General features: G+C 34.9%; 1 protein-coding gene across 4 annotated transcripts in view; it reads right to left on the reverse strand.

The window, feature by feature from the left end:
* Positions 1-20895, reverse strand: part of NBEA (neurobeachin) — a 627914-nt gene that overhangs the window by 422576 nt on the left and 184443 nt on the right. For all 4 annotated transcript variants that reach the window (XM_027116524.1, XM_027116522.1, XM_027116523.1 and 1 more), the window contains exons 19-24: positions 14584-14665; positions 14206-14329; positions 13165-13357; positions 10124-11140; positions 7990-8207; positions 5459-5612 (exon numbers count right to left, since the gene is read on the reverse strand). In XM_027116524.1, the coding sequence (XP_026972325.1) occupies positions 5459-5612; positions 7990-8207; positions 10124-11140; positions 13165-13357; positions 14206-14329; positions 14584-14665 (1788 nt within the window). The remainder of the gene's footprint in view (positions 1-5458; positions 5613-7989; positions 8208-10123; positions 11141-13164; positions 13358-14205; positions 14330-14583; positions 14666-20895) is intronic.

Consider the following 20895-nt stretch of genomic DNA (forward strand, 5'->3'; position numbering starts at 1 on the left):
TCAGATCAAAAATAAATGAAAAAGAAATGAAGGAAATAAAAGCAAGATCAATAAAACAAAAAGTTGGTTCTCTGAGAAGATAAAAATTGATAAACCATTAGCCAGACTCATCAAGAAAAAAAGGGAGAAGACTCAAATCAATAGAATTAGAAATGAAAAAGAAGAAGTAACAACTGACATTGCAGGAATACATAAGAACATGGGAGATTACTACAAGCAACTCTATACCAATAAAATGGACAACCTGGAAGAAATGGACAAATTCTTAGAAAGGCACAACCTGCCAAGACTGAAACAGGAAGAAATAGAAATTATGAACAGAGCAATCACAAGCACTGAAATTGAAACTGTGATTCAGAATCTTCAAACAAACAAAAGCCCAGGACCAGATGGCTTCACAGGCGAATTCTATCAAACATTTAGAGAAGACGTAACACCTATCCTTCACAAAATCTTCCAAAATATAGCAGAGGGAGGAACACTCCCAATCTCATTCTACAAGGCCACTATCACCCTGATACCAAAACCAGACTGGACGTCACAAAGAAAGAAAACTACAGGCCAATATCACTGATGAACGTAGATGCAAAAATCCTCAACAAAATACTAGCAAACAGAATCCACCAGCACATTAAAAGGATCATACACCAGGCTTCCCTGGTGGCACAGTGGTTGAGAGTCCGCCTGTCGATGCAGGGGACACAGGTTCGTGCCCCAGTCCGGGAAGATCCGACATGCCGCGGAGCGGCTGGGCCCGTGAGCCATGGCCCCTGAGCCTGCACGTCCAGAGCTTGTGCTCCACAATGGGAGAGGCCACAACAGTGAGAGGCCCGCGTACCGCGGAAAAAAAAAAAAAAAAAAAAAGGATCATACACCATCATCAAGTGGGGTTTATTCCAGGAATGCAAGGATTCTTCAATATACACAAATCAATCAACGTGATACACCATATTAACAAACTGAAGGAGAAAAACCATATGATCATCTCAATAGATGCAGAGAAAGCTTTCAACAAAATTCAACACCCATTTATGATAAAAACCCTGCAGAAAGTAGGCATAGAGGGAACTTTTCTCAACATAATAAAGGCCATATATGACAAACCCACAGCCAACATCGTCCTCAATGGTGAAAAACTGAAAGCATTTCCACTAAGATCAGGAACAAGAGAAGGCTGCCCACTCTCACCACTCTTATTCAACATTGTTTTGGAAGTTTTAGTCACAGCAGAGAAGAAAAGGAAATAAAAGGAATCCATATCAGAAAAGAAGAAGTAAAGCTGTCACTGCAGATGACATGATACTATACATAGAGAATCCTAATGATGCTACCAGAAAACTACTAGAGCTAATCAATGAATTTGGTAAAGTAGCAGGATATAAAATGAATGCACAGAAATCTCTGGCATTCCTATACACTAAGGATGAAAAATCTGAAAGTGAAATCAGAAAACACTCCCATTTACCATTGCAACAAAAAGAATAAAATATCTAGAAATAGGGCTTCCCTGGTGGCACAGTGGTTGAGAGTCCGCCTGCCAATGCAGGGGACATGGGTTCGTGCCCTGGTCCGGGAAGATCCCACATGCCGTGGAGCGGCTGGGCCCATGAGCCATGGCCACTGAGCGGGCGCGTCCGGAGCCTGTGCTCCGCAATGGGAGAGGCCACAACAGTGAGAGGCCCACATACCAAAAAATATATATATATATCTAGGAATAAACCTACCTAAGGAGACAAAAGACCTGTATGCAGAAAATTATAAGACACTGATGAAAGAAATTAAAGATGATACAAATAGATGGAGAGATATACCATGTTCTTGGATTGGAAGAATCAACATTGTGAAAATGACTCTACTACCCAAAGCAATCTACAGATTCAATGCAATCCCTATCAAACTACCACTGGCATTTTTCACAGAACTAGAACAAAAAATTTCACAATTTCCATGGAAACACAAAAGACCCCGAATAGCCAAAGCAATCTTGAGAACGAAAAACGGAGCTGGAGGAATCAGGCTCCCTGACTTCAGACTATACTACAAAGCTACAGTAATCAAGACAGTATGGTAGTGGCACAAAAACAGAAATATAGATCAATGGAACAGGATAGAAAGCCCAGAGATAAACCCACACACATATGGTCACCTTATCTTTCATAAAGGAGGCAGGAATGTACAGTGGAGAAAGGACAGCCTCTTCAATAAGTGGTGCTAGGAAAACTGGACAGATACATGTAAAAGTATGAGATTAGATCACTCCCTACCACCATACACAAAAATAAGCTCAAAATGGATTAAAGATCTAAATGTAAGGCCAGGAACTATTAAACTCTTAGAGGAAAACATAGAACACTCTAAGACATAAATCACAGCAAGATGCTTTTTGACCCACCTCTTAGAGAAATGGAAATAAAAACAAAAATAAACAAATGGGACCTAATGAAACTTCAAAGCTTTTGCACAACAAAGGAAACCATAAACAAGACCAAAAGACACCCCTCAGAATGGGAGAAAATATTTGCAAATGAAGCAACTGACAAAGCATTAATCTCCGATATTAACAAGCAGCTCATGCAGCTCAATAACAAAAAAACAAACAATCCAATCCAAAAATGGGCAGAAGACCTAAATAGACATTTCCACAAAGAAGATATATAGACTGCCAACAAACACATGAAAGAATGCTCAACATCATTAATCATTAGAGAAATGCAAATCAAAACTACAATGAGATATCATCTCACACCAGTCAGAATGGCCATCTTCAAAAAATCTAGAAACAATAAATGCTGGAGAGGGTGTGGAGAAAAGGGAACACTCTTGCACCGCTGGTGGAAATGTGAATTGGTACAGCCACTATGGAGAACAGTATGGAGGTTCCTTAAAAAACTACAAATAGAACTACCATATGACCCAGCAATCCCACTACTGGACATATACCCTGAGAAAACCATAATTCAAAAAGAGTCATGTACTAAAATGTTCATTGCGGCTCTATTTACAATAGCCCGGAGATGGAAACAACCTAAGTGTCCATCATCGGATGAATGGATAAAGAAGATGTGGCACATATATACAATGGAATATTACTCAACCATAGAAAGAAACGAAATTGAGCTATTTGTAATGAGGTGGATGGACCTAGAGTCTGTCATACAGAGTGAAGTAAGTCAGAAAGAGAAAGACAAATACCGTATGCTAACACATATGTATGGAATTTAAGAAAAAAAAAAAGTCATGAAGAGCCTAGGGGTAAGACAGGAATAAAGACACAGACCTACTAGAGAATGGACTTGAGGATATGGGGAGGGGGAAGGGTAAGCTGTGACAAAGTGAGAGAGTGGCATGGACATATACACACTACCAAACATAAAATAGCTAGCTAGTGGGAAGCAGCCGCATAGCACAGGGAGATCAGCTCGGTGCTTTGTGACCACCTAGTGGGGTGGGATAGGGAGGGTGGGAGGGAGGGAGACGCAAGAGGGAAGAGATATGGGAACATATGTATATGAATAACTGATTCACTTTGTTATAAAGCAGAAACTAACACACCATTGTAAAGCAATTATACTCCAATAAAGATATAAAAAAAAAAAGCAAATTGGGGTAGTGACATATTATTTAAATCATATTGTTTATTGAAACATCATTAATTATCTTCTCTATTTTGATAGAGATCTAGTTTTAAAATGTGGAAGACTAGTAATGTGAATATTTCAAATCTATACAAATTTTTATGTCTACTGCTAATTTTTTTATAAAGGTCATTTTTGTTCTACAGAAAATTTTAAAGCAATATTATGTTTTAAAGTAAATTTCAGTATAACATTTTAAAATTTCCTGACAACAAATGTTAATTTATAAGACATAAAAAAATTTATAGGATGAAGAAAAATGCCAGGATGAATCATTAAGTCACTCTTCAATGCACAGAAGAGGGAAAAAACAAAACAAAGCCTCTTCCTGCCTCAATATTAGAATGTATTTTTAACATCACATATAACTCTCAATTTATCAGAATTTGGTATAAATCATAGAGGAAATCAGAGATTAAAGAGAAGGGATGGTATGTTAATCTCACAGGATACCTGCACTCTTCACACACCATCAACTACTTTTCTTCCTGATTCAATTTCCTTGGTCAGCTGCTAATTTCAAGAAGGCCCTAATTAGGACCTGTTCGGCTGCACTCCCTGCTGAACTAGCCTTCTTGCCTTTGGAGACCCGAATAAATTCATGGATGAAATAGAAGTATATGTGCCTGTGAGGGGGAGGTGTGCTGAGGATACATTCTTTTTGCTGCCAATACTTAAGTTTCAGTGCTGCTCTAGGGGTGGTGGCAAAGGGACAGTGAGAAAAAGAGTCATGTAGAGAAAACTTGTTAATGATGAAATAAAGCCAGAGATCAATTTGGAAACATTGCCTCATCAAGTAAAACACATCTTAATAAAACAGCAAGTTTCTCTCTGGAAAAAGGATATATTTGGGGCTAATGGATGAGCTTCCAATGTGGTAGCAAGAACACAGTTAATATGAGAAGCAGAATTCTATATTCTTTCCCATCTGAGCAATTAGCTATAGAGTCTGTTTTTTTAAAAATATGAATCAGAGATATTTTTTTTAAAAGAGAGCTAAAATATAGTTATTTATCTATTATATTTTAAATGACATAAGTAACATTATTTCAAACTTATATTAATACATTTCAATGTTTTATTAGAGAAAGTCTATATTTTTAAAAAATAAATGTTGAACCAGTAAATCATGTCACATGAAAATTCTAAAAGATGCCATATGGCTAACATAAAGTTTTTTGAGGTTTTTAAGGATTATGAAATTTTTCAGGTACAGAAAAAAATTGTCATTTATACTTTTTCTATCTGAGGTACCTAAGTTTTAAATAAGAAACACTTTAAGAATTCAATCATTCGATTCTCTTTTTGAAGCAAATTACTGGCTTCAAGATTAAATCTCAGAGATCAGAAGTATTACACTCCTATATATCATTTAAAATAATATTAAGTTTAAAAGTAATAGTTCAAGCAAGTCATGAGACTGAATGTCTAAAGATGACTTTTTCTAAATTTAGATTCGACTCTAATTATCATACAATAAACATGTACTTGTATTTAGAACTTCAAGATTTACAGAACAAAGATTTTAACAGTTTATTATAATGTAGTTTTGGAGAGAGAAACAATATATAGAAAGTAAAGCTAAATCATTCATAGTTATTGCTCTTCCTAAGGCATGTTCATCAGAATTACCAGAGAAATATGTTCATAAATGCACACAGCTGGAACCCAAGACTGATAATTAAAAGAGGTGAGAATACAAATATATATAATTTTAAATTATATGGTTAAAAAGTTTCCTTGTTTATAGTATAGAACACCACTGACACACTCTAGTAATGTAATTATAAAACATAACCACTAGATGGAGGCAAAGTACTTACAGTTGGTGATGTTGCAGCAGAGAGCAAAGGTAAAATTCCTCCACAAGCAATGATGATGTTGTCTACCATTTGGGAAATGAGGTGAATTGTGTTATGTACAAAAATAATATTTTCATTGCTATTGACAAAATCCATTACAGACTTTGTGGAATGGCTAAAATGGCAGAAAAACAAAGCAGAAATGAACATTTCTTTGGCTTAAGAATAAGAAGTTTAGATTTTATTTATAATGCCATTTTTAAAGTGAAAAATAAGAGCTAGACAAATTTAAAATGGAGTTATTAGAAAAGAAAATAACTTACAATTGAGATGTCATATTACCAAAAACTTAGCATTCATTTCAGCATGGATTTTTTGTGTGTGTCCAAGTATAATAATTTATTATTTTGTTTCTGCTTTTAAAATACAGTGCATTAGCTTGATTCAAAGACATATGACTAGGTCAATGAATTTGGCTAAAAAAATGTATTTTTGCCAAAGCTTGTTGTTTGGTATTGAAAGGCAGAACAAGTGAATAGTTAGCTGACAATTTGTTGTATCACCATACTGCAGCTCCGGCTTTGACCAGCTGTACTGAAAATGTATACTGCTAGCCACAGAAGTGATACGATAGGGGAGTATAAATGAGTCAGTAAAATTCAAGTACTTACTGAATAAAAAAAGGAAAAAAGACCTCAAAGGTCAGCAGTGCAGCTCTGCCATACAAAACATTCGCTATAGATTCTCAGAGAAATACACTGCTTTAGTTTGGTATCCGTCAAGAATATGAACTATTCTCTAACAGATAAAAAAGAGATTACTCCACGATCAAATTTAAGTCAATGATTCTCATCTTTTAAGAACTGCAAAATATCATCTAATACATCTTAGATCTCAGGATGTTTTCTCTTGTCCTAAAAATTAAAGTACTATCTATCTTTTACATTTTTTTAAATTATGTAAAATTCTGTCTGGGAAATTTTATGAGAGTCCATGAAAGAAAACACAGAAAGACACACACAGTATAAAGGGACGGATAGTTGAGTATCATTCATTTGGGGGATACTAACATGGCAATTAGTAAATTACACTGTATCTCTCCATACACTGATACTCATGTTAGTAGTAACGTATTTCATGGTATTCCAGTCTCCTTATTTACCATCCCTAGGTAACTTAGCATATAACATTAGCAATGGAAAGACCATTGTTTCTATCACATAAGTAGACTAAGGACAAACTGACCAAATAAAAGCAGAACTAAAAACTTTCTATGGCAGACACTGATTGCTTGCATGATAGTTATTCCTTATTCCCTGCTAACACAATCTAGATTTTGTTCTATTATTGAGCTACATCTGGTACAGGAAAGACTGGCTTCACCACAGCTACTAGGTTGGTAACCAGTATTGCTCCATGGAGGCCAATCATTATAATCCCATTCCCTTTTGCTGGTGACTCAGAGAATAGCATATGATCCTACTGACACATGAGACATAAGAAGGAAATTTCTTGAGGGGCTTCTGTTAGAAAAAAGAGAAGAAGAAGAAGAGAATAAGAGGAAGAGGAGAAGAAGAAAGAGGAGAGAGAGGAGGAGGGAGAGAGAGAGACAAGGAAACGGAGGAAGGAAGAAGGGGGTGAAGGAGGAAGAAGAGTCCTGCCCTCTAGTTGGGGTAAGTTTCCTATGTTGACTTGATTCTGGGAGCTGAAGCAGCCACCTTGCATCTCAGAAGGATAACTAGGAGAAGCAGAGAAACTCACTTAAGTCCACTGTTAAGAAACTCACTCATAGTCCATTGTGCCACTGATTGTTCAAGTCACTGATGGTGGGGTACTGTTACTGACAGACATCAACTACCTAATTTATCTGCATGAACACATGACACTCTCATAACTGATTAATTTGTTGCATATTTGCTATTAGAAAATTAAATTGAAATTGAGGCAAGGTAATTTTAAAATTTATGCAGACTTTGTTTTCTTTCTTGAAACTTATTCAATTTATTTGAACTGAAAAAATAAAACAATTGAACAGTTTTCTTCACTGTTTTCCTTAAATGATTATATTTGAAATGATATCCACTTACCACGTAAATGGTGTAAGCTCTAAAAATAGATGTCTAAGCTGATTTTAAATTTTATTTTAGCGCTATGTGTTAAATCTTATCACCAAGAATACATGTAGTACATGGTATTAATTTTAACAGGGAAAGATAGAAATGTAGAAATTTATTTGAACCAGTACTGAACCTTTTCTTGGTTAAAACTCTTTTTTATAATAACCTGGCAATGCCAGATTTCAAAAATTGGCTAATTAACTGTCTTAAGCCTAAATTCTTGGTTAGCCTTTAATTTGACCCACCCCAGGACTTATAATCATTATGAAAATATTTATGTTTATATAAAAATGTTCAAGTTGGATTATTTTTAATAAATTTAATTTGTGAGTTTTTAATGATATAATTCGCTACTAATCAGTCGATGCCACCAATTTTAAGATATTCATTTTTCAACTGGAATTAGTCTTATTTATAGAAAAGAAGTATTTCTACCTCCTCCAAACATGTACATCTGTTTCTAGTGCAAATAGCAAATCGGTGAGCAGTCGCTGGTGCATTGGAGACCATTTAAACTCAGGAATACGAAACATTGTAGTTCGTGGACCTGGGCTGAACTGGCGCCGCTGTTCCTCAGTCATTGGCATTCCTCGAAATCCTAAATCAACTCGGAGATCTCTGTCTTGTTGTGTGATAGACCGACCCTGAACAGCCTGGAGACAGAAAAGGGGAACACTTGTAGAGTGAAAAAGAAACACCTGATTTCAAAATGAAAATAGTAAGTACAGTTAAGTGAGTAAAGCTTTTGCATATGACTTTAGTAGGTTAGTATATTTTACATTTATTATTCACCTGGTGATTCCCTGCACAGGAACCTTTCTGAGAAGAAAAGGCTATTATTATTATTTTTATTTTGCTGCCTCAGAAACTAGGCAAGGTAACCTAATACTTAAGTTTAACACCAAAGTTCACATTGAAAACCAGATCCTCTCTAGCCCTCTTTATGAGTCTTTACATTAGACCACATTTCTTCCTTATAAAAGTGAGCCTATACTCAAAGTGAAGAATACTGGGTACATGTCATCAACTAATTGTAATTAGAAACACAAGATTAAAAGAAATATTACTTGTACAGATGCAAGTTAACTTCAAAGTCTATTTCACTCAAAATACTTCGATTTAGAAAAATAAATGCCTTTTCTACGTTAGAAAACCAGATAAATGCCTGTGAACTTTGAGTGAAAACCAGGCAAGCCTAGAGATTATTATGCTCAGTAAACAATGCACCATGCTTTCCTTTATTTTAAACCTGGACTTAATTCAGTATTTTCATCCCCCGCCAATTATCACTGTAACACAACTGCCACAAAAATGGAAATGGCAGTATTTAGTAGAGAAAAAAATATATATCTTTTCCACACACAGAATATATTTTCAACGATTCTGAGTACAAAGACACTAGTGAGGTATGGTTTACTCTCTGTAACCTAACTCTAATGGACACATGTTAAATGATTCTTTGATGACATTAAAAGGTGAATGGAGGGCTTCCCTGGTGGCGCAGTGGTTGAGAGTCCGCCTGCCGATGCAGGGGACACGGGTTCGTGCCCCGGTCCGGGAAGATCCCACATGCCACGGAGCGGCTGGGCCCGTGAGCCATGGCCGCTGGGGCTGCGTGTCTGGAGCCTGCGCTCCGCAACGGGAGAAGCCACAACAGTGAGAGGCCCGCGTACCACAAAAAAAAAAAAAAAAAGGTGAATGGAAAACCGAGGCAACAACAACAAAAAACAAGTCATAAAGGGTAAAAGTTTTCTTCAGTTCTTAACCATAAGGTATTATCTAGTCTAGAAAATAAGTATAAACTCAGTGCTCAACAATTAAAATTCATATCAGAAAACATCATCTGTTTTTAGCTTTAGTATGGTGAGGCCCAAACTGCAGCACTAACATTTCCTCACCACCAAGCCTGAGAATCTCTAATTTTCTCATATGAATCCCTATCCATGTGGCTATAAAGAAAATTCTCACTGTTAATAATTCCAAATTTTCTCAGCCATATTACCTACCTCACAGGGTTGTTGTGAGAATTAAATCTGATAACATATAGCACAGTGCCTGGAACATAGTAGGCACTTGATAAATAACAGTTCCCTTTTCCCTTCCCCTTCATTTCATTTATCAGTTCAATCTGGGCTCCAAGTCCTCTTTTCTATAATCCACAGAACAGGGTTGGGCCTGAAGCTCAAAAGGTTAAAATTAATCAAGTATTCAGAATGAAGATCTCGAATACAAATGTGTAAATGTAGTCACAGAGCCATAAAATGTTCAAACTGGTAGAGACCTTAAAGGTCATATTTCAATCTGGTACAACTTCTTGCACTGTATGAGAAAATTCAGGCCCGGAGAGGTTGAGCAAAGTTACACAGACAGAATGTGGCAGAGTTGGATATATGATTCAGGTATTTTAAATTTCTTTTATATATAGAACCATACTACTCAATTCCATAAATTATTATGCTATCATAATTAAATATAAACATGGTGTGACTGGTAAGAAATTACTCTGCTTTGGTGCTAACAACTCTATATCTATTCAATGCATCTTCAGAACACACGTAGGATGACTTACTTGCGTTGTAGCAGTGGTCTGGATTTTACGGATTTCCTTTCCTGATTCTTTGCCATCATCAGATCTCTCAGTGTCTGAAATTACACTTCCTGCATCAATATTTGGTACAATTCTGCTACCAGAAGATTCAGTTTCCAGAGTCGTAGCAGTCATTTCAGCATACTCTAACCCTTTAGATGATGATGCTAAGTCTCTTTCAGAAACACTGCTCATTCCATCTGAAGTTGTATGGATTTTGAACTCTTTTTCTTCTATTATGCTTGATGTACAAGTTAAGTCTACACTACCGGTCATGTGAGCAAGCAATCCAAGATCATCACCAACACCAAGATGTACTTGTGTGTCCTGAATATTTGGAATAATGTGATTGCTAGAAAGTTCAGGAAGGAGTTTCTCCTCCTGTTTGGGTATTTTATCAAAGAGAAATGATGTGCTACTGTTGGGAAGTTCATCCTTCTCATCTGCTAATGTTATCAATGGACCGTTATCCTTTTCCTCATTTTTTTTAATGATACCAACACTTCCATGTACATTGTTCTGGAGTTTCTCAACAGCAGCACTGTATACATTATCCAACAAAGATTCAACCTCCACAAGAGCACCATTCTCTGCACCTACTAAAGTTTCTGGTGATAAATCCATATCATCAAGCTTCACTTCTGTTGCTTCCACCTTCTCTGCTTTTATATCAACTAAAAGATCGTGCACTTCCACATGTACAGCACTTCCCGGTCTATCTGAATTTCCAAGAATATCATCTGACACTTTTGTTGACATGAGCAAGTCTCTATTGTCTGTGCTGACAGGATAATCTGTCTCACTTTCTGGGCTCTGGCTTTGTGAAAGGTCTTCTATCTCTCGAATTTCCATTCCACCTTTTGCTCCTGTTGTCTGCGATGAGAGACCAGAGATGGTGCTCACATTCCCTTTCTTTCCCTTTTTAATGTTTTCCTCCTCTTGTCTCTGATATTCTTCATACATTTTAGCTAGGTATTCCTTATGTGCTTCATAAGTGACCTTAGGAATGGATAAAGAAAACATTAAGGCATTTTGTATATATTAAGAAGAAAAAAATGACATAAATAAAATTATGATAATAATAGCAAAAATGGTGCAAATAATTTTAAGATTTCAAACACAGTGCATATTAATCCTAAAACAAGTGCTTAGTTTCAACAAGTAATTGGAATAGCATCAAAATAGTCATATATGACTTATTATATGACTTGTCTAAAAACACAGTTAGGTAAACTAGCATTATTAAAGTTTTTTAAATAAAATGATATTTTCTTTTAGGTGAAGTATTTCAATGTTACCCTAGTTAATATGCCAGCTGAACTCCGATATATTCGGGTTATTTGAGCTAAAACAGAGAACTGGCTAATAATATACAATATCCAAAGTACTACCACTACATCATTTTTCTATGACTCATATGTGTGACTACTGCAACAAGTAAGGTAAAAAAAGACAACACATACCTATAAATATATAGTTATAAAATGTTAAAACTTTACAATTTTATCTTTATATCGGCTACTTTAGTTTGTTACTTTTATATAGGCTTGTTTAGGAATAATCAGTATATAGTTAGGAATAATCAATATATATTTATTGCACAAAGATTTGCAATGAGTTTCCCTATAAAATACTATTTTCAAACTTATTAGTGCAATGATAAAAGTGAGGTGCCAGGGCTTCCCTGGTGGCGCAGTGGTTGAGAGTCCGCCTGCCGATGCAGGGGACACGGTTCGTGCCCTGGACCGGGAAGATCCCACATGCCGCAGAACAGCTAGGCCCGTGAGCCATGGCCGGGGAGCCTGTGCGTCCGGAGCCTGTGCCCCGCCACGGGAGAGCCCACAACAGTGAGAGGCCCACGTACCGCAACAACAACAACAAAAAAGGTTAGGTGCCAATATATTATAAAATGTAAATTTGTAACAGAAATAAAAGGTCTTTAAAATTAAAAAAAGTTCAAAATCCTTCCTATAGACACATATGATATTGATATTTAAATGATACTATGACAGAATTTTAGGTTGAGGGACCTTTCTCTGAAGATTATCTTAATATAAAACCCCCTTATTTTACAGAAAAGGAAATCAAGTCCCAAAAGCAGGGTTGGTAAACTATGGTTCATGGGTCAAATCTGCTTATCACCTGTTTTGGTAAATGAAATTTTATTAGAACACAGCCACGTTCATTCTTTACATATTGTCTATGGCTATTTTCATACTGCATGACAGAGTTGAGTAGTTGCATCACAGGCTGTACAGCCCACAAAGTCTAAAATATTTACTATCTGCATCTTTAAAAACATTTTTCTGCACAAAAGGATTAAATGAGTTTCCTAATGCCACGAAACTGAATTGTGGCATAGACTGAATCAAAAGCCAACAACTTCAGACACACATCCTTTTCCTATGACACCACAAGATGAGATATATTAACTCTGAATTTCCAGAATCTAAGGTGTACATACTCTAAATTTTAATTGACTACTTCCTTTTACCAAAAACCAGACCATATTTAAAATATAAACAAACATATAGATTCTTATCATTAAAAATAAAGATAATGTAATTAAAAACAACACTAAACTTAAATACTTTAAATGTATTTATCATTCATTTGGAAATAAAAAAAAGTTCTGATTACTTTAAAAAGGCTTAAAAAGTATATATAAGACTCCATTTCATGAGTAAGAACCAGTAGGGATGTCTGGGTTAAAAGGCTCAGACGCCAGCTCTCAGATCTGCTAGAAAACGTATGTGGTGGTGGTGGGGGGGGTGCCTCAAGAGTGTAAACTTCTTAATTTATAAACCTGAAGTTTCAATTATAGGGTCCCTAAAATACTTCAAGCTTTAAAAGTGTATGAACCGAGAGAGAAAAACAAAAACAAGAACGGAAAAGAAAGAAAATTGGCATAAAGGAATCAGCCATAATGCAAGATGCCCACAAGATGGCACCAGATGAGTGTCTACAGGCATTTAATCCACAGCTGAAATCCTGATGATGTAAAATGTTAAATCCCTTGTTACCTTGGAATGGGCTATTGAGAGAGTATCCACCCAAACTCTCCAGCCTCCCCATTCATATTTGATTGCATGATACAAAAGAATCCGGAAGATATTGTAGACCATCTCCGTAATCTTCTGTTCCTCAGAATTTTTAGGATTGATATAGCCAAGAGAAAACATCCAATCCTGCCACACTGAACACTGCAATAAGCATCTAGTGGGGGGGAAAAATCATTAAAAATTCCTAAATTATATTAGAATTTACTATTTTGAAGTTGAGATGAATAGTGAAAATATGATCTGACTTAGATAAAGCAACGTATAGTCATTCTGCATATTTAATATTTAACCTGGAATGACTTTTCCCATTCTTCTACTTGGAAAAGTCCATATTATCATTTAAAATTGCTCTCCCAACTCTCCTAGTGAGATTTAGCTATTGTTTCGCTACTCCCTCATCACATGTAGCACTCACAAAGCACTTAACATATTAGAAATTAATCATCGCTTCACTGTTATCTTTCCAACTGAATTGCACTAAGACTGTACACCAAGACAATCTGTGCAGCACAGTGCTTTATACATGGCAGACATTCAATCAGTAGTTGTTAAATATAAGACTCATGCAGCAACCATGGCTTCATACTGTACCCCATGTCCTAGCTAACCAGCTTTAGAATGCATGACAATAATCAGTTATCAGACCAAGCTGAGAAAAGCATAGATGATCTCAGCAAATCCAACATCATTACATTTAAACTACTGTTGGTGGTAGACAGTTATCAGGAAAAGGGATGGTATATTTTAAATAAGGATTTTTGGATATTTATGTTTATATATACAGTTAAAATATAATAACCATAAAGTTAAATAAAATCATATAAAAATAAATAAAAGTATGCAGATTATATAAAAGAAACAAATGCCTTTTCTAATGATTGAAAGTATTTAGCAAAATAGGAAAGATCTGAAAATTTTTTCTTTGAAAGAGATTGAAAATAAAGGAGAGAAAATAAGATTAGTTAGGAAATAAAGTTTTGTTATAGTATTCAAACTGCTCACCTTCTATTCTCCCGGCTGTTACTGAAAAGTTTTATCATATCAGATAAAAACAAACGACGAACTTCCATCAGTTCTGCACTTGGTGTAGAGTTTTTTAACAAAGTTGCCACTACCTTAAGAATCACTGCAAATGAACAAAAAATTATAGTAAAGATTTATAACTACATCATATCTTCTGCTCAAAAAATATTTACTGATTTTCTACTAAATGCTTAGAACTATGGTAGGTGAGTTGTAAGTGTCATAAATGAAACTATGTGAATGCCATACCGACTGAGGTGGTTAGCAAAAGTTTTGATTTAGTTTTGATTTATTTTCACATGGTACCATGTTACATGTTACTACTGCATTACAATAAAGAATTGCTGGTTTGCTCACTTGGATTCTGAATTTTCACTGTAGAATCTGGCTCTGGATGTGGTTTGTGTACAACTTGAGTACATACTTGCTCTGTCAAAATCTGAAAGATGAAGAATTTGAATTTCATTTAGAAATAAATTATAATTGCAAATTATAGATATACAAAGACTCTGCAAAAAAAAATGTCAATTTGTTCAAATCAAAAGAAGCATCTCTTCTAAGGGTCTTCTAGTGAATTCCACATACTTCTAAACTCTTTAATTCTATAGTCTTCAGATTTTTACAGATAAAGACAAAACCAGGACCAATATCTATAGAAGGAAAGATTAATTAGGAGCTCCAAGAATTAACTCTGTTTGAAATCACTTTTCAGTGTACATCTTTAATACTTTTAAGTTGTGAACTGTAAACATTTGACTGCTATTTCATCATTAATAAAAAAAAAAAAACTTAGAAAATCAGTAAGTAAGAAAATAATGTCTGAGCCTGGGTCCTAATAACTTCAAGTGAAGTGTGATATGGGAAAAATCTTTATAAAAAATGTGGCTCATTGTCATTTACCAATGAATTTTTTTTAAACTTCTTTCAAATAACAAAAAATGACAAAAGTTGACCAAATAAAGGAAAGACAGACTCTAAATCATTTACTAATTTTTCCACCAACACCCAGGCTCTATGAGTACAGGATTCTTATACCTCTTTTTCACTGCTACATTCCTAGCAATTAGCAAAGTGCCTAACACACTGCCAGCAGTCAATAAACATTTGTTACATTTAAGAATGAATAGCTTAATTATATATAAAATATGGATATATGACTCTTTACTGTATTTCAGGCTATACAGCCTGTGTTTACCTCTATTTTTCCATATATTAAAAAATCCAATGAGATTATACTTAATAAAGATACCATTTTATATTATGATTTAACTTCCTGTGTAGGTTAACATGCTAAGTTCTGAATGAAACTTTTTAAATAGTTTAACCGGAAGTAAGATACAAAAACTTTGAGGAAACTATAAAACTTAGTTGAGAGCTTAGCTGTACATAGCTACTTGTGAAAGTTGGGGATGGAGAGTAAATTAATCAAGAGACAGGTATGATTCTTTCAGATTAGAAAAAGATCATGACATCCAGCAGTGGCATTTTTCTTACCTTTCTGCTCAGACTTAAAAAAAAAAAAAAATGTATATCAAAAAGGTACTGACTTGAAATAAAAACTAACCTACTATTATTAAAATGATAAATATAGGGCACAAATACCCCTTTCTTCACTGCCATACTTTTACTGAAACAAACACTTCCTTGTTTAAACAGTGCCTCAGAATTTTCTAAACAGAGCACTAGAGCCATGCACTACTCATCAGTTGGATCTGACAAAAGGGATAAAAATTTCTTTGAAAACCATACACCAAAGAACAATCGGTGGTTGGTATATGCCTACAAGGAGTTTTCACGCCAACCTGCCCAAAAAGTCCTGGTGTAGACCTACAGCCCAGTCAACAAGATCCCAAGGATTCTGGTTACAAATGCAGAGATTCAAAACAACTGCAGACAAGCTTGGAAAAGACTATGCCATACTCTTCCATGATACAGAACTGTCAAAACCTTTTCACCCCAAAAAGGAGAAAGCTCATTGTACAGAAAACAAAATTTATCTCAAAGAACCTTCAGTTTTATACTGTTGTCCTTCTAAACCCCTATTTGATCATCTAAGAATGAGGGTAATAACTGCCTTGCCTATCTGATAAAGCTGGTAGGAGGATCAAATAGGGCTCTATATGTAAAAGTGTTTTGAAAACTATATGTCATAGTTTATTTAAATATGAGTTTAATTACAAAAATATATTTAGAAATTCAATGCAGCATGTATTTATAAGAACCAGTTATGTGCCAACATTCTGCTACATGTTTGAAATGGGAAACATAGTTGCTAGATAGAACTATATTTCTAGAAAAAATTATTTAATCAATATTGAGGAGACAGGCTCAAATCTGAATAAAGACACAGACCTACTAGAGCATGGACTTGAGGATATGGGGAGGGGGAAGGGTAAGCTGTGACAAAGTGAGAGAGTGGCATGGACATATACACACTACCAAACGTAAAATAGATAGCTAGTGGGAAGCAGCCGCATAGCACAGGGAGATCAGCTCGGTGCTTTGTGACCACCTGGAGGGGTGGGATAGGGAGGGTGGGAGGGAGGGAGATGCAAGAGGGAAGAGATATGGGAACATATGTATATGTATAACTGATTCACTTTGTTATAAAGCAGAAACTAACACACCATTGTAAAGCAATTATACTCCAATAAAGATATTTAAAAAAAAAAAAACTATGTGAGTTTTAAAAGAGGGGGAGGGAAATAAATAAGACAAGGAGAGATGAATGTAGATGTAAACACTTAATGAAAGGATAGGATTCAAGATGGGCCATGAAGTTTGACTGGACTTGGTTAGAGACATGCATAGGAAATTAACCCTGCCCCCGCACCATAACAAAATAGGATGGAGGGTTCAGAGCCAGATACGGACATGAAATCCAATGTGTATTTAACCCTTATAACACATCTCAATTCACACAAGCTCAATAGCCAAATGTGACTAGTGGCTATCATACTGGACAGGGCTGGGAAACAATGAATTAAATCATGGAGGTAACTTGATAAATATGCTATTTATGGACACAGATCTGAGTCCAGCATTACACATTTAAACATTATTTTATAAATGGTATTATCTCGTAATTCATGGGTCACAGAAAGACTTCAGGCTTAAGCAGGAGCTACTGGAGCTTCCTCTCTGACCTACTGACTTCCCGGACTTATCAAGCATAAATCATTTTGGATTAGTAGGCTCGACTTACGAGACAGGAATAGTACTGGTTTATTTCTTAAAATGGCAAACTATTAACCCCACTGTTACAGCCAACTGCCGCTGTAGATATTCAGGGGGTCAGAAAACCTTTGTATTTATACAGTTTGGACAAGCTCTATTACTTTTCTGACTCTTGGTTTCTTTATCTGTGAAAAGAATGTTTGAATAAGATGATATTTAACATACTACCTACACATAAGATTCTATAATTTTGAAAAAAAAGTTTTATTATGAGATACTTAAAGGTTTTAAAGTTACTACCCCTTTGTAAAAAAACTGTGTCCAGTAATGTTATACCCTTACCGAAAAAGATAAAGTAAAAAATATACATTAAAAAAATCAGTTCATTATTTCCATGGGAAACAGCTCCTCACATGACAAGATCCCATACCTGACTGCCTCTGTCTACGGTAAGTGTTGAACTGAATTATAGGAATAGTATGTAAAGAGAAATAGTAAATCCAAACCTACAAAGTAAAATTAATATCACAATATTTAAAAAAAGCATTGGATCAATAATCATATATTGTTGTTCAGACAGATCTACAAGTATATTAAATAGAAAAATCTAGTTTTGTCTTTAGGGGACATATTCTACAATCTAACAAAAAATTTTAAGTGTATTAGGAAGTGCTACAGATCATTAAGAAAACATAATAATCCATAATTTAGAGATGGAGTAACAAAGTAAAAATAAAGCAAATAAAATGTAAGATACAAATTTTACAAATATTATAATTCTCAAAAAATATTTGTATAAAGAATAGCCTTGCGTAATTTCAAAGAGGATTCATTAAAGCCAACCCATTTCATTATATGATCTATAAGAATAAATTCACCTCAGGAAACTAGGAGATAGGGATGTTTTTTCAATTAAATCTTTGTTTTTAGAATAATTTAAATAGATTTTTAGATCTTCAAAGCTTATGCAATGTTGTCTGACATATCCTGCTAAAAACTCTAAATTACTTTGTCCTTTAATATTTACTGTTTATTTTATCATAGGCATCTTATCAGATTTAGAATTTTAAAGATCACAGTGACATAATCTTTACGGTAACTGAACTTCCAAACACTTTGTGAAAACCACACATTCTAAAATATCATTTATCAATACGGTAGGTTTGACAGAGTTCTTTATTATTTCTGTACTTGATTTTATACCTTTCTACAGTTGTAGTAATATGTGTTCTGATACAATGCTTGGAGTTAAGGTAATTTCCTCAAACCAAAAAAGAAAATGAAGATAAAATGAGCTTTCAAACTGCAGATTATCAACCAACTAAGTCTTGCTAGGAGTACAGGCCTTGGTTGATGTTCACATAGTAAATCAAACTCAAGTTAGTTGAGTTTTCTTTCTTTAGTTAAATTTCACTTAATATTTGATGAGAATTTAAGTTTGAATCTATCACTTGAGTTTTCATTTTCTTTGGGGGGGTTGGGGGTCATTGGGGATGAGTTTTAAATTTTTTACAGCCAGATGCCACTCTCCAAAATGATGCAATCTTTAAACTTTGGTGATCTAGAATTAGTCATCCACCATCCTGTCACTGATATTACAATTTGATTTGTTAGTAGTAGTAAACCATCTGTTGAAGTCCTTTTCTACTTTTTTGTGGAATCAACAGTGCTAAACAATCATACCGCAACCATGTTTCTTTTTTGACCTTTTGTACACTTAACTTTTCTTTTTAGAGTATCATACTTAACTCAGGGCCCTTCATTCCAATGAACCATGATTATTTTTCTACTTTGAAAGCCTACATTATTGCCAAATTGGTCAGATGGAGGCCCTGAAAGTTAGTTCCTTCATTATTTCCAAATCTCTGCAACATCCAATATCCAACATCCAGTATCAGAAGATCCTGACTTTCTCCACCTAAGTTATGGAATCAGAGATAAAATCCAGACACTAAGAGAGTGCCGATGAATACAGATGGTAGTACAGATGCTGCTGCACTTGCTGTTGAGCCACTTTTCAGGAAGACGAGTAGAATTACATATGCATGTATATATACATGGGACATTTTATTTTAAGGTTACAAGCACATGATGATCTTTCCAATTCAACATATAATGTTATGTGGAACTTTTATTTTAATGTAAGGTTTCATTGACTACAAAGACTTTCTACTCTATTAACACTAATAGGTCAAAACAAGCAAGGGTCAGAAATTTGTGGAGGAAAGAGAATGATTAAAAAACATATACAGGCATTATTGACCAGAGCAATTAGTAGGTAAGAAAACCAAGGTAAAGATACAAGTTAAACCAAGAGGGAAGAGATATGGGGATATATGTATATGTATAACTGATTCACTTTGTTATAAAGCAGAAACTAACACACCATTGTAAAGCAATGATACTCCAATAAAAACGTTTAAAAAGAAAAAGATACAAGTTAATCAGTATTTGACACTAAGATTCAGAACCCTAATCTGATATTGCAGCAAAGTTTTGATTCAGAGGAGGACTTTAATACTGTCAACTGAAGGTAGATTCTGATACTTATTGCCTTATGTACATATACTATGAGAAATGCCTATTTTATGACCATTTATTAGTGGTATGACATAGAGCAAATTATTTAACCTGTGAGCCTCAGTTTGTCTGTTTAAAAAGGCAATAAAAATACCAGCTTCATAGAAATATTGTAAGGATTTGAGATAATGTATGTAAAGTACTTACCAAGGGGATTATGATAGGAAGTACTCAAAAAAGGCAGTTACTATTATTAGGGAAATATAATAATATCAGAATAAAGATGCTCTGCATACGATAGGCCTTTCTATTAGTGCTTATTCAGTTCTGTAGGCAAAATATTGGAGCAATACTAAAATATTACTATAATTTTAAAAAAGCAGCACTCTGGAGCGTAAAGTTTACAAATCATGTAATTTGAAGAATGACTGACACAAAGTAGGAAAATTAAGCTTAGATGAAAAAGACAAAGTAGCCAAAAGTTTACAAATCATGTAATTTGAAGAATGACTGACACAAAGTAGGAAAATTAAGCTTAGATGAAAAAGACAAAGTAGCCTTATTTAAAGGGCAACAACTCTTAAATTTACTGATGAGAATATAAAACCAGAGGTAAAAAAATTATGCCCTGTAGGTCAAATCCAGCCTACCGTTTTGTAAGTACAGTTTTATTAGACAGCCACACTCATCTGATTCATATTTTCTATGGCTACTTCTGAGCCACAACTGCAGAGCTGAGTAGTTGCAACAGAGGGCGTATATAGCCTGCTACTATAAACTGAATGTTTGTTGTGCCCCCAAAATTCATATGTTGAAACTTACATTTGCAATGGCTTTTAGCACAACTAGAGTCTCCTTGTATTAAGAGTCACAATGTTTTGCTATCTACATCTATAACAAAATAACCCATGCTCCACTATATGTTAAAGTGTGAGATGTGAAGTCCACTTTTCTCTTGTTTTGACATGATGG

Source organism: Aethalodelphis obliquidens, unplaced genomic scaffold (genome assembly GCF_003676395.1).
Source record: "Aethalodelphis obliquidens isolate GAN/ISIS:26980383/991018 unplaced genomic scaffold, ASM367639v1 scaffold16, whole genome shotgun sequence".
In the NCBI taxonomy this organism is placed as follows: Eukaryota; Metazoa; Chordata; class Mammalia; order Artiodactyla; family Delphinidae; genus Aethalodelphis; species Aethalodelphis obliquidens.